We start from the raw sequence: 14,327 nt of genomic DNA on the forward strand, positions 1-14,327 counted from the left end.
AACCCACTCTTGACCTGCCTCTTCGATTGTTTAAATTGAATCTCCTAATTTTTGCCTGAAGGGTATTTCCTTTTGATTTGGGGTTGTGGTTTCTCTCTTGAAAAACAATACAGAATCCTGGGGATTCTGCCAATCGAAGAGTCACTGCAGACACAAAGTAGACCCGAAGTTGGAGCAGAATGTGTGTCCTCCGCACAAATCCAGTTGCTCCAGGTCTTCTTGACAACTTCCGGCACTCGACTTAAGGCAGTGTTAAGATTGTTTTCTTTACCATATTTATTTTTTTATGACTGTACATATTTACATATGTTCACGTATGGCAAGGGAGAGAAAAAGTGATGACGTGAGGCTCCTTGAGATTAGGAGGTGATAAGAAAATAAAGCAGATGACTGGGAAGGGAGAAGAGAATTTTGTTAAGAGAAGGAAGACTTGAGAGTTAATAACCATCTCTCAGACGAGCAGGAGTTCTCTGCAGGTAGCAGACTGGAAATGCGAACTCCTGCACCCTCTTTGGGGACAGGCTCTGTTGCTCTGTGTTCCTTCGCTTGCAGGAACGTGCCTATTTATTTAAAACGGACTGAATTTCCTGCTCAATGGCTGGTCTTGATTCTTCAAGACTAGTGGCTATTTCCTTTTAATGTCTCCAATGCTGTTTTTTTTTTTTTTTTTTTTCTTTTTGAGGTTGAGGGGGAAGAGATCGGTTGAAATTCTGGTTGGCTAAGTGGGAGATTCTCAGAAATGAGAAAGGGGGTAGGAAACGGACTTAGAAGGCGGCAGGAGCCCGCGGTCGTCCCCCTTTGCTGCGCACCCACTACCTCCGCCTGGTGACCTTCTGTGGAGACCCCAGGAGGCTGCATCAATATTTGATCAGCCTTTCGCCAGCGCGTTGCCAGCACTGGTCGGCGGGGCTTGCCAGGCATCGCCAGCGCGGCGCTGAAGACAGCGCAGGGGCGGCCGGGGGCTTCGCGAGGACCGGCTCTGCGCTCGCCCCCTCCCGCGGGCGGCTGGGCTCGGCCGCGGCGCCCACCATGCGCGGTTGCACGCGGCTGGCGCTGCTCTGCGCGCTGCCCTGGCTCCTGCCGGCGGTGGCACCCGGGCGCCCCGCGCCACCCCCGGCGCTGCCCCGCGACCCCCGCAACCCCGCCAGGGGCGCAGAGTTCGATCGCATCTACAGCGGGGTGGTGAGCCTCCCCACCGAGAACATCTACTCCTTCAACTACACCAGCCAGCCCGGCCAGGTAAGACGCGCGCTCCCCGCGCTCCCGGGAACTTGCCCGACCTCAGAGCCCCACCGCTGCTCTGGGTCTCCGGGGAGTCGACCTCGGGAGACCTGGGGGACCATGGAACCCTCGATCCCTTTCTCCTTCAAAGCAGTCACTGCGCGAGCTTCCGCATCCTCTGCCAACGGCCTCGGGGACATCTCCGCCTCCCCTCGCGCCTGCCGGGCCTGGTCGCGGGCATTACTGGGCTTCGCAGGGTCGCCGGTTCCCCGCACCGTCTGCGGGTCTCGGTCCCCTGACCGGCCCTTCTCTAGGGAGGTCACAATTTTTAAAGCTGAGAAGGAAAATGACCACACCTCTGTTCCCAAGCCCCGGTGGGGAAGAAACCTCATCTCCTTTGGTTGATTCTGTCAGACCCTTCTATTCCATAGCGCCTGGGGAGGGAGGGCTGCTCAGAATCTAAAATGGGAATGTGTGAAATGGACGAGAACTGCAGAGCCTCTGTGTGTGTGCAAGAGCCACTGCCTGCGTTTCTGTATCGTCGTCACACGCATGTGCTTCAGAGAAGCCAGAAGACCCGGCCAGCGATACCAGATGAAGCCCTCAGCCGATCTATGGAGGTTTTGAGTTTATGTAAGGATGGATAATTGAGTGCAAGTTCTAGACCTATTTGTGACCAAAGTTGAGGTGAGACAAGGGAAGGAAAAGACTGTTGCAGCATCTATCCCTTTGACACATATACTCTGGTTGTACGATGTGAGAAAATGCATAGTTAGCTTCCCCCTCAAACACAGTGCCCTTTGAGGCACGTGGAAAAACTCCCCAGTGTACCGGCTCCGGTTCTTCTTCACATAAACGTCTGTGAATGAATGTGTGTGTGTATGTATACATTTGTATGAATGTGTATGGATCCCTTGCTGTGCCAGCATTCCCGACTCCCTCGGGAAATTCAGAACCAGACTGAGATATCAAAATGTACCTTCCTAACTCCCTTAGGATAGAAACTCAGAAACCTGGTAGCTTGGAGCAGTATTGAGCCAGAGGGACCACTGTGCCCATGACCCCTCCCAGACATTTCCGCAGTGTGTGTACTGAGCAAGTGCTCCATCTCCAGTCTGGCAGCAGATCCTAAGCTTGGTCTTCACCATGGACCATGTCACCATATTCTTACCCTGTCCTGTTCCCCACTGACCTTCAGGTTGTACATCCTAAAGTGAGCAGAGTGGTTGTGTGCAGAGCCATTCCACTGTAGACAAGAGGGGAAGGGTGTCAGCTTTTACCCCTTACATTCCTCCTAACCCAGTTCTTCTGGTTGGGTGTGCTGTATGGATCAGCTGACATTGCACTGAAATATGTTCCCAGCCCTGTTACTGGCTCAGAAAAAATAAAAGTCTGAAAAATCCCATGATCTCTGGGGTGTACTGTCAGTTTCCCTCTAAATCAATGGTAAGGAAACTCAAATGACGGATGCAGAGTAAGATCTAACATCAGGCTTTAATAGTTCTTACACTTCCGCTTAGAGATAGAGTGACTTTTTTTTTTTTTTTAGCTGTCGTTTGGATCTTTTTACCCATAGTATTCAGTGAGTTCCCCTACCACAGCACAAGTCACACTGTTTGCAGTTAGGGTCACCTACTTGACTCTCCCAGAAAACCATGAGATATCGATACATTTCTGTATCTGTACAGCTACATTTTTCTCCACCCCATTACCTAGCATAGTGCTTGGCACATAACAGTTTACTAATATTTTTGAAAAAAATGAATAAATAGGTAGAAAAAAAAACTTAAGGAATCTTTAAGCTACAACTAAATAAAAATATATGCTTTTTAGTAGGCTGACTGTGAGATCATTTCAGATAAAAACAAAATTTTAAAAAATTGTTCTGAGGTTATGCTCTTCCTATTTTGCCTTTATGTATGCTAAAATGCCCTTTACTTTGCGAAACAATGGTGATAATTAGGTTTTAAAATATCTCTGCACAATGCAATAAAAAGCTGACAGTCTCTAAATTTTACTAGTCTGGGAAATACAGTGGGGAACCATGAGACCCAAGTATTTTAATTATTTTAATGCCAATATGGAATAATATGAACCAAATGTCCTCAAATCTTACAGCCTTCTGAAACTTCTCTTTAATGTGCAAATAAGACAGTGGAACCCTCAATCCACTTTACTTTGGAAAATTGCCCTTCTCTCTCTCCAGTCCAGTATTCCAGATCCTTTCTTCAGAGATGGCATTTTTCTGACCTAGCCATCCAAACCATTATTCTGTTTCTCTGGGTGGCTTCCTTTCTTCTTTGGTCCCTTTTGCCCTATTTTGGAAACCAGCACCCCCTCCTTCTAATACCATGAACAGAATCCAGTTGGATATAGCAGAATTTTACTGAAAGTTTGGAATAGCATGAGGGAACTGAATAGCAGAGTAGGTGATAAATTAAATCAGAAAGTAGGCGACAGACTTTATTTTTTGGGCTCCAAAATCACTGCAGATGGTGACTGCAGTCATGAAATTAAAAGATGCTTGCTCCTTGGAAGAAAAGTTATGAACAACCTAGATAGCATATTAAAAAGCAGAGACATAACTTTGCCAACCTAGGTCTGTCTAGTCAAGGCTATGGTTTTTCCAGTAGTCAGGTATGGATGTGAGAGTTGGACTGTAAAGAAAGCTGAGTGCTGAAGAATTGATGTTTTTGAACTGTGATGTTGGAGAAGACTCTTGAGAGTCCCTTGGACTGCAAGGAGATCCAACCAGTTCATACTAAAGGAGATCAGTCCTGAATATTCATTGGAAGGACTGATGCTGAAGCTGAAATTCCAATACTTTGGCCACCTGATGCAAAGAACTGACTCATTTGAAAAGACTCTGATGTTGGGAAAGATTAAAGGTGGGAGGAGAAGGGGACAACAGAGGATGAGATGGCTGGATGGCATCACCGACTCAATGGACTTGAGTTTGAGTAAGCTCCGGGAGTTGATGATGGACAGGGAGGCCTGGCATGCTGCAGTCCATGGGGTCGGAAAGAGTCAGACACAACTGAGCAACTGAACTGAACTGAGGTGATAGATTGAATCAATAGGTAATAGATTAAATCTAGGACTTCCCTGGTGGTCCAGTGGTTAAGAATTCGACTGCCAATGCAGGGGACATGGGTTGATCCCTGGCCTGGGAAGATTCCACATGCCAAGGGGTACTGAAGCCCATATGCCATAACTACTACGCCAAGCTCTGGAGCCCATTCTCTGCAATAAGAGAAGCTACCACAGTAAAAAGCCCCTGCTCACCTCAACTAGAGAAAGCCGGCACACAGCAACAAAGACTAGTGCAGCCAAAATTAAATACATAAATTAAAAAAATTTTTAAATATACCCTTTTTAAAAATCTGAAATCTAAGCAACGCTGTCATAACAATTTACCAGCTATTCCCCCACCAGAAGAAATGTCAAGATAGTAGCACTATTTTCCAGGCCCTGGCTTGTTACCATCTTCTTGGCCACCCCTCACCCCACATGCTGGCCTCCCAGTCTCTAAATTTTTGTTACTATCTCACATTAGGCAGTTTTGCCTCCGTCACCAACCCCACACTCACTGATGAAGATCTCTGTTAAATAAAGATCTATGAACCCAAGAGCAGAAGCTTGGCCATGACGGTTTTCCTTTAGCCCAAGTAAACTTTTGGTCAGGGCTCTCTCTCCTGCACAGGTCATTTCCCATCTACTCCTCTTCAGTACAACTAAGAATTCGGTTTAGATGTCGGTATATTCTAATTGTAAAAATGACAAATATTGAAAGAAATACATAGAACAGTGTTTATATTTGTGCTGGTGGACACAAGATTTTTACTTTGAAAAGACTAATCATCATTAAAATTACACTGGATATTTCCTATAAATACCTATCTGAAAATACTGATTATAATGCTGTAAGTAAAGGAAGAAGAAATTAAAGCAATGTGGGTAAATGCCATCTAAAAGAAAAAAAAAGAATTTTATTTAGGGATAAAAACGCTATTTTTTATTTCATTTTATCTTCTTTATCTCGTCAAGCCATTGATAGGTTTGCCATTACTTTTCCTTTATCTTAGAAGAGAAAGGCTATTCTAAGTTTAGACTTTGGTGGAGAGAGGAAACTGCCATGGGAGACTTTGTTCCTAATCTTTCCTGTCAGCCACTGCATCTCCCATACCAAACTCTGCCTCCCAGAACTATTCAGCCAAGTGTGTCATGTTAATCAGCTAAGCAAGCACCAGGAAAAGTCCTACATGCCTTCCAGGCAAAATAATGTAAATATTCAGTTGCCATTAAAAGGGAAACCACTGAAAAAATGGAGTGACTGGTTTAAAAAAAAAATGGATAATGAAAATAACTATTTAAGGTACAGGTTAGGCAAGACCATGGTTCATTTCAGTTCCCTGGAGGGGCAGTGTCTGGAGACTCCCTTTAAGGGGTGAAGATTTCATTTTGTCAGTCAGGGTGTTCTATAACCACAAGGCTGTTCGTTCCGTCGCTCAGTCGTGTCCGACTCTTTGCGACCCCGTGGACTGTAGCCTACCAGGCTTCTCTGTCCATGGGATTCTCCAGGCAAGAATACCGGAGTGGGTTACCGTTTCCTTCTCCAGGGGATCTTCCAGACTCAGGGATCGAACCTGGGTCTCCCGCATTGGAGGCAGACGCTTTAACCTCTGAGCCACCAGGGAAGCCCATAACCACAAGGCTGGGTGGGGCCAAACCAGAAGGAAACCACCTTGTTGAGAAAGTTTCCAGGTATTTATTTGACTGAGAGCTTAAAAGGTTTATTAGGACATGAGAATCTCTTGTAGAGACAGGTGTCTTGTAGAGACAACAATCAGATATTTCTGTTTGAGCCAGATGGTGATAAGAAGCCCTTAAATAAAAATCTGAGCATCACCCAACAAGAGGTCTTCTGTTTCAGTAACAGAATTCATCGCGTGCTATAGATTTTTGAATTTGGAATGTTTCTCTGGACACATTTTGTTTATTAAACTGAGGCATTTATTTTTTAATGACATAAACGTTTCTATGCCAAAGGAACAAAGCTTGGCTTTATTAATATCTAGCAAGTTATAGCAGCCTTTCAGATCCTGATTCAAAAAGCCTATCCAGTTCTCATGAACAATGAAATATATATCAGGACGTTGCAGGACTAACTTTTAGCTATGTATATTACTACTTACAAAGAAGCATTTAAAATCTTGATGCCTCAGCTCTCCCCATCTTGTCTGTCTCCCCCTGTGTTCTATATATCCTGCAGCAGAGAAGCCTGCTCTGCTGTCCTCCCAAACCTCCTTGCTGAACTGGACTGGTGGTTGTGTGTGAAGAGAGATTCATCTCGTTAGCACAGTATCTGGGTGGCTGGTTACTGTCTCGGTCAGCACGGACTATTAGAGTACCACAGACGGTGCCTTAGAAAACAAACACTGATTTCTCACAGTTCTGAAGGCTGAAAAGTCCAAGATCAAAGTGTTAGCAGACTTGCATGTGGTGAGAGCTGGCTTCTGGGCTTGTAAACAGCACTTTCAGATGTGTCCTAACGTAGCCCAGACAGCAGAGAGAGAAACAAGCTCTCTCCTGTCTCTTCTCTCTCTCTCTTTTTTATTTTAAAAAATATTTATTTATTTGGCTCTTCTGGGTTTTCGATGAAGCACTCGGGATCTCTCGGTACAGTATGGAGGATCTACTTCCCTGACCAGGGATCGAATCCAGGTCCCATGCCTTGGGAGCATAGAGTCTTAGCCACTGGACCAGCAGGAAAGTCCCTCTCCTGTCTTTTCTTATAAGGGCACTAATCTCATCATAAGGACTCTAACCTCATGATCTAATTACCTTCCAAAGGCCCTGCCTCCAAATTCTCTCACCCTGGGGATTAGGCTTCAACTGATGAAGCTGAGGAGAGAGGGTACACAAACATTCAGTCCACAGTGTTACCTCTCACTTTTTCCTGTGTGGCTCTGAAAAAAAAAGTGTCGACATGTCATAAGGGTGTTTAAGAGGCTGAACTTACTCCAGTTAGGAGTCTGATTTTCATGTTCTGCCTGCCTTGACAGGCTAAACTGTATAATGGATTCTCTGTGTGCTGTCCAATGTTTTAGCCACTATCCACTCGTGACTATCAAGCATTTGAAATGTGACTAGTCACAAAATGAGATGTGCTATGTAGAACACACACCAGATTTTGAAGACAGTGTGAAATAAACAACATAAAATGTGTCATTAATATTTTATTGATCAAATATTTTTATATATTCCTTAAATAAAATACCTCAATAAAATTAACTTCACCTGTTTCTTTTTATGTTCTTAATGTAGCTTCTGGAAAATTTGAAAGCAAAATGTTACTCATATTTTTATTGGACAGCTCTGGTCCCAGGACTACAAGACTTTAGAGAAGTCATACACCCTACAGATAATTTTGTCAGAGGAAATGAGGCTTGAAAAGTCAAAATAGATAAGTAGAACTTGGATACGCACAAAGAAAGGGGAAGAGCTGTTCAGATACGGAAGAATATGTCCTATTTCTTCTTTGGTAAGACTGCCATCAGAGGTGGTAGTAGTATATATTCCTACCAAGCGACACATAATGTCTAGTCTCGTCTTGTGATGACAGCCACCATTGATCACAATTGTCTAGTTTCATTAATTCATTAGGAACAGTAAGATAATATTGAATTATGTCATTTATTTTTTCATTTATAAGCCAGAATATTTTTTTCTGTCTCTCTGAATTTTTTAAATTGAAGAATGGTTAATTTACAACATTGTTCTAGTTTCAACTATACAGCAAAGTGACTCAGTTTTACATAGATGTGTAAGTTCTTTTTCAGATTCTTTTCCAGCATAGGTTATGATGAAATATTGAGTGTAGACCCTGTACTATACAGCAGGTCCTTATTGTTTACCTACTGTCTCTGGGTGGTGAGATTACGGAGGATTTTAATGTTCTTCTCTGTACTTTCCAAATATTTCACAATAAATACAATAAACATTTCATAATAAAAGTAAAAAAGTAATAATTTACTTTTACTCAAGGCAAGGGAAGCACTGACTGGGGCAGTGTTTTATCCTTGTGTGTTCTACCCTTATGTGTTTTTATCCCTTTAACTACATGTGATCCTTCAGCAAATTCTCTTGCCTCCCTGAACTTTATTTTTCCCACTGATAAGAGGAGAAGATTGCAGTTCTGATCCTTATTCAAGAACTAAGGTTCTGTGTTCTTTTTTTTTTTTTTTTACCATGTATGAGATTGTAGATTTTTTTAAACTATAGACTAGAAATTTCTTGCCAAAAAGATCATTTCTCTGTGTCATATAAAAGCAAGTAAATGGAAACTTTAAATTACTGTTTCCAAAAAACTACTCTTTTTCGTATGCTTTGAGGGGTTTCCCATAGGGCTCCTCACTGCCTGGAAGTGGTTTTGTTTTGTTTTTTCCTTCTACCTCTGCTGCATGTGCTGAACTTGTTTTCCAATCAATTCCTTTTTGTTCCTTTCCAAGTGCCAAATCAATAGGCTTGCTCTAGGTTTGGGTTTGGGTTTTCAGTTGTTATTTGGTTTGGGGTAGATTTTTACAGCTGTGATGGTCTCTTCTAAGGGAATATTTTAGGTTCTTACACAGTTCGCCGAGATTTTCTGCCTTTCTGCCTTTCCTGACTTGGTTTCCAAGTGTTACCTGGATATCCCCTAGGTCATTCCTGTCAGCTTGACCTGAAGATACCATGAAACCTCTTTGTTGCTAGAAGTGCTAGCATTTCTTTCTTAATTTCAAATAGAAGTAATCACACCTTGTTGATACTATTACTCGTTGCCATGCAGCAACCCAGAGTATGTTAGCCAGCTCCTCCGCATTGTGTAACACTGAAGCTGGCTGAAGTTCCATCTCAACACATCAAGATGGGGCATTAATGATTTAAAGGCAGAGATGTCCGTCTAGTCAAGGCTATGGTTTTTCCCGTGGTCATATATGGATGTGAGAGTTGGACTGTGAAGAAAGCTGAGCACCGAAGAATTGATGCTTTGAACTGTGGTGCTGGAGAAGACTCTTGAGAGTCCCTTGGACTGCAAGGAGATCCAACCAGTCCATTCTAAATGAGATCGATCCTGGGTATTCATTGGAAGGTCTGATGCTAAAGCTGAAACTCCAATACTTTGGCCACCTCATGCGATGAGTTGACTCACTGAAAAAGACTCTGATGCTGGGAAGGATTGGGGGCAGGAGGAGAAGGGGACGACAGAGAATGAGATGGCTGGATGGCATCACCGACTCGATGGACATGAGTTTGAGTGAACTCTGGGAGTTGGTGATGGACAGGGAGGCCTGGAGTGCTATGATTCATGGGGTCACAAAGAGTCGGTCACAACTGAGCGACTGAACTGAACTGAATAAGCTATTGGCATTGGGCCTCACTACCCTTTCTGTTTATTTGTTAAGAAAAATATCAACTATACCATGGGCTACCGGGTAATGCATTCACAGTCCTTTCTATTTTGCTTAAAATAAAAATAAATTTATAAACGTTGATTTTTTTCTTCTCTTGAATATTTTGAAATGGAAACTTAGAGATTTTCCAGTACATAGTTGGTAATACAAACCAAAAGAAAACTGAAGGACTTGTATTTTGCTCAAAACCTAAGATCAGCAGTAAGAGCATCGTATTCCATTAAGTCCTCAGCCTAAGATCCTTTGGTTTTTATATATAATGTTTCTAAGAATGTGTGTAAAAATTGTATAGGAGAAGCAGTTGATTTACATGTTACAAGATGGCACTTCATTCCTAAAAAGCAAAGCTGAGTCTTATGTAGCAAATTTAAATTATATAGTAAATTTTATTAATAATAGCATTAATTAAAATTAATTTGCTGTACTAATTAGTTACTTCAAATTTTTATTTCCCTTACCCCCTCAGTTTATTTGACGTGACAGTAATAGCCAAAGAAATTGATTTTACTACTGGCAAGAAGTTATATGCAGATGTTAATTTTGTTGCAAGATTTGACAGGGAATTTTCAGTTGGTTGAACAAGAAGAGTGAGACTGGCTTGAAGGTGTCATATTGAGAAAATGTATACAGAGAAAGCTGCATGTAAGTTTTCTTTCCTGATAAGAAACTGCTAGAAATCCACTTCCCTGTCACAGTTCCCAAGACCTGGGGCATTTTCTCTCTATCCCTGATGGCTCAGTGGTAAAGAATCTGCCTATGATGCAGGAGCCACAAGAGACACGAGTTCAATCCCTGGGTTGGGAAGATTCTCTGGAGAAGGGCATGGCAACTCACTCCAGCATTCTTGCCTGGAGAATCCCTGGGACAGAGGAGCCTGTTGGGCTGCCATCTATGGGGTTGCACAGAGTTGGACACGACTGACGCGACTTAGCAGCAGCAGCTATAGAATTTTATTAATACCAGTGGTGGAGGATGAAGAACATACATTATTTGGGCATTCAGTGTATATTTGTCTTGACTTCATGTGCTGTTTTTGCCTTTATTCATGTTAACAAGATTTTCTTTGTCAAGTTTGCTTAGCTGCAGAAATGTGTCATTGGGATTACATTTGACACTTTTTTCTATCCTTTCTGAAAAGAAATATAAAATATCCCCCAAAACCATAAGAAAGAGAAAATTGTAATTTAAACTTAAGAGCTGAAAGGACCTTATAAATTACCCAATCTCTGCCTCTTAACAGGAGAGAAAACTGAGCTGGTAAAAAAATTACTTGTCCAAATTACGTAACTAGTTTGAAGCAAAGCCAGGAACATAACTTGGGTTCCTAAGGACATTTCCTTGGGCTATTTCTATTAAAGCCTCCCACAAAAGCACATCTTTTATGATTATCAATGACAATAAACACAGTTTTTAAGAACTATAGTCATACTTCCACAGTTACGTCGTTTGATCATACAATTTAAGAGTTTTATGTCTGACTCCCTTACAATTATTGAAAATTGAAACAAGGGGATTTTCATTTCTGTTTTTCTTCTAAGGATTGTCTAAACATCTCTTTGCCTATATAAGTCAGGCAAGCAGAGTTGACACTAAGTACAACTGTGCATCTGACAGACTTCCTTCAGTGTTTCACAGAGCCACATGCGCCCACCAACCGTGATCCCACCCTGACACCCCGCAGACCTGTCTTCATCTCTTTAGTGCTTTGTCATCGATAATGCTGGGTTCCTTCTTTGCACAGACAGAGTGCAGCTTGGAGACCCAAGCAGTTAACCTGTTACCCTAAGGCAGTATTAATCCTGAGAACTGGTATTTCCAGATCCCCACTGAGTCCAGAAATAAGCTATGAAGATAAACTATAGCAAACAGGAATAACTGACTACTCTGTCCCTTTAGACCTAACTGCCCTTTTGTGGATGAAGTGACTCACAACTATTCATTTACCTAACCAGTGGTATATATTATGCTCCCTCCCAAAGTAGCATGTAAATGCTCACCATTTTATTTTATCCTCTCTAATACTTACAAAAAAAGGAATCCTGTGTTTGTCCCCAAGCTCTCCCCATATTGTCTTCACCAGAGTGAAGAAATTAAAGATTTCTAGGAGAGGGACTGTGTTTATCTGGGTATTAAAGGGACAAATGTGGGGGATAATGAGAGAGGCATACAGAGGGAAGTCTGGGTGTGCAGAGGTGGTTTAGGGTGATCTGTGGATAGTAAAGTTCAAGTTAGCTGCAAGGTATGAGTAAACAGAGAAGGAAAGAGGGTGTTGGATCAGGCAAGGCTATTGGCTACATCAACAGAAATCAACTAACCAACATAAACAGAAAAAGAATTTACTAGACGGATATTGGGTAGCACCCAGCCTGAGTTCCTAAGCTCCCACTAGAGTGACCAAGAGAGAATACGCTGTAGAAATAACAACAGTCATGAAGCAGGAATGTTGTGGCCAGGATGCTCACCTAGGCACCACCACCTTCTCAGCCGTTAGACATAGTCATCCCCAGATCATGCTGTCACGGTCCCTAGTGATGTCAATACTGACAGTGAAAGCTAAACTCGCCTTCATCTTGTATCATTTAATCACCATGAAAGTACCAGGTGAGAGCACCCAACCGTCTGAGCGTGGGTCCTGTATCTGGCCTCTGGGGCATGTACAGGCAGTCTTTCCTCCCACCAAACACACAAGTACAGTAAGGGGGAGGAAGTTCCTCTAAAACAGGCAAGGCATTTGGTTGCTGTTGCTGTTGTTTAGTTGCCAAGTCATGTCCAATTCTTTTGCGACCACATGGACTGCAGTCTGTCGGCTCCTCTGTCCCTGTGTATGCTAAGTCTCTCAGTCATGTCCACCTCTTTGCAACCCTGTGGATTGTAGCCTGCCAGGCTCCTCTGTCCATGGGATTCTCCAGGCAAGAATACTGGAATGGGTTGCCATGCCCTCCTCCAGAGGATCTTCCTGACCCAGGGACCGAACCCATGTCTCTCTTGTCTCTGCATTGGCAGGTGCGTTCTTTATCACTAGCACCACTATCAACCCCACTAAAGTTCTCATGGGGTGTTTCTACTGAGGATTTTTGTTGGAAGACAGTGACATGGACCCAGACATAAGTGATCAGGACTGAAGGGAGGAGATCTAGGCTAGCAGGGCTTCTGTCTTTGCCCATTTAATGAGGAGTATTTCATCTGAGCATCAGAGTAGAACTCAAGTCATATATATATCATCTCTGCCACAGTGTTTACTCCACAATTAGAAATAGTTTTGTCTCTTAAATGTGGTCTTCCCTGAGATGTCTTCTGCTTGTCTCGGGAAATTTTCTTTGAAGATTTTGAAGAGGAAGATGTTTGCAGGTGATTGATTGGCTTTGTCTTGTTTAGAAAGCAGTTTACTTTAGGTTACACTTATGTCCTGACAATACGTGTTTAAAATTATAAATGGCACCAGTCTGGCAATGAATGCTGCTGCTGCTGCTAAGTCACCTCAGTCGTGTCCGACTCTGTGTGACCCCACAGACAGCAGCACCAGGCCCCCCCGTCCCTGGGATTCTCCAGGCAAGAACACTGGAGTGAGTTGCCATTTCCTTCTCCAATGTGTGAAAGTGAAAAGTGAAAGTGAAGTCGCTCAGTCATGTCTGACTCTTAGCGACCCCATGGACTGCAGCCTACCAGGCTCCTCCGTCCATGGGATTTTCCAGGCAAGAGTACTGGCGTGGCTTGCCATTGCCTTCTCCGTGGCAATGAATACCACTACAGAAATAAACAGCTGATAAGTGTCAGATCGTAACTCTCACAATTGTCACAGTTTTGTAGTGCTTTTCCATCTTTAGAGCATTAATTAAGTAGGCCTCAGAATAGCTCTAGAAGCATGCCTGCAGTGCAATCACTCGGCATATAAATAAAAGCCAGGGTATAGCTTCTTCTGTTCTGCCTCAAATCAGAAAAATAATCATTTTTCCCTCTTTAACCCCCTTGTAGGAGAAGGAGTAGAAGTAGGGAATAGAGAGACAAAGGAAAGATAAAGAGGAAAGAAGAATCACACATGGAGATGAGCAGACTCGGATGCCGGAGAAGTTGGTGAATCAACAGAAACCCCTGGTTCTGTCCCAGGAGCCCAGGCTGGAGATTCCTTAACTTGAGGGAGGGAAGTGGGATGGAGGAGCTAATGCAAAGACTGTGAGAGGCCCTGGAGAGACAGAAGATGGCCAGCTCTTGGCATGAGAGGCACAGGGCTGCCCACGGTTTACGAGGCCACGGGTAGGGAACAGGCTGGGGGAGAACTTTTGCATAGTGCGTTCTTGCCTCCCTTGGTTTGGCCCAGGTGGACTGCCACCTGCCCGGCCTTGTCATCAACAGGAGGGAGGAAGCAAGCAGCACCCACCTGGGGATGCTGGCCTGTGGGATGATGTCTGTGGAGGCTGGAGGGGAGCAGGGTAACCACCATGCCAGTTGACCCGCTGACTCTGAGCAGCCCCTGCTTCCCCACCACCGCCTTCTCAGGGTAGAGGCCAGCAGGTCAGGATGGGAGCAGGAATGGTGGGGAGGCGGTAGGGGAGGGGGGTAGAAGTAAAATTGGTGGGGGAGACAAAGAACCTGGAGAGGTGATAATGGGTGTGGTCAACTTAGGCTCTCTGCCCTTCCAGTGTCCCCTGCTACACT

The 14,327-nt window shown here is 43.7% G+C and overlaps 1 protein-coding gene across 6 annotated transcripts in view; it reads left to right on the forward strand.

Moving 5' to 3' along the window:
* Positions 1 to 234: 234 nt before the first annotated feature.
* The window catches only part of SIDT1 (SID1 transmembrane family member 1), a 103,773-nt gene continuing 89,680 nt past the window's right edge, over positions 235 to 14,327 (forward strand). For 2 of the 6 annotated variants that reach the window (XM_055426293.2, XM_055426135.2), the window contains exon 1: positions 237 to 1,239. In XM_055426293.2, coding sequence (XP_055282268.2) covers positions 1,030 to 1,239 — 210 coding nt within the window. In that variant the 5' untranslated portion in view covers positions 237 to 1,029. Of the gene's footprint in view, positions 1,240 to 14,327 lie in introns of all 6 variants that reach the window. The other 4 variants (XM_055426052.2, XM_055426206.2, XM_055426375.2 and 1 more) reach the window with 3 other exon arrangements.

The sequence above is a fragment of the Moschus berezovskii genome, chromosome 1 (assembly GCF_049115385.1).
Source record: "Moschus berezovskii isolate FMDL1 chromosome 1, NW_MosBer_1.0, whole genome shotgun sequence".
NCBI lineage: Eukaryota > Metazoa > Chordata > Mammalia > Artiodactyla > Moschidae > Moschus > Moschus berezovskii.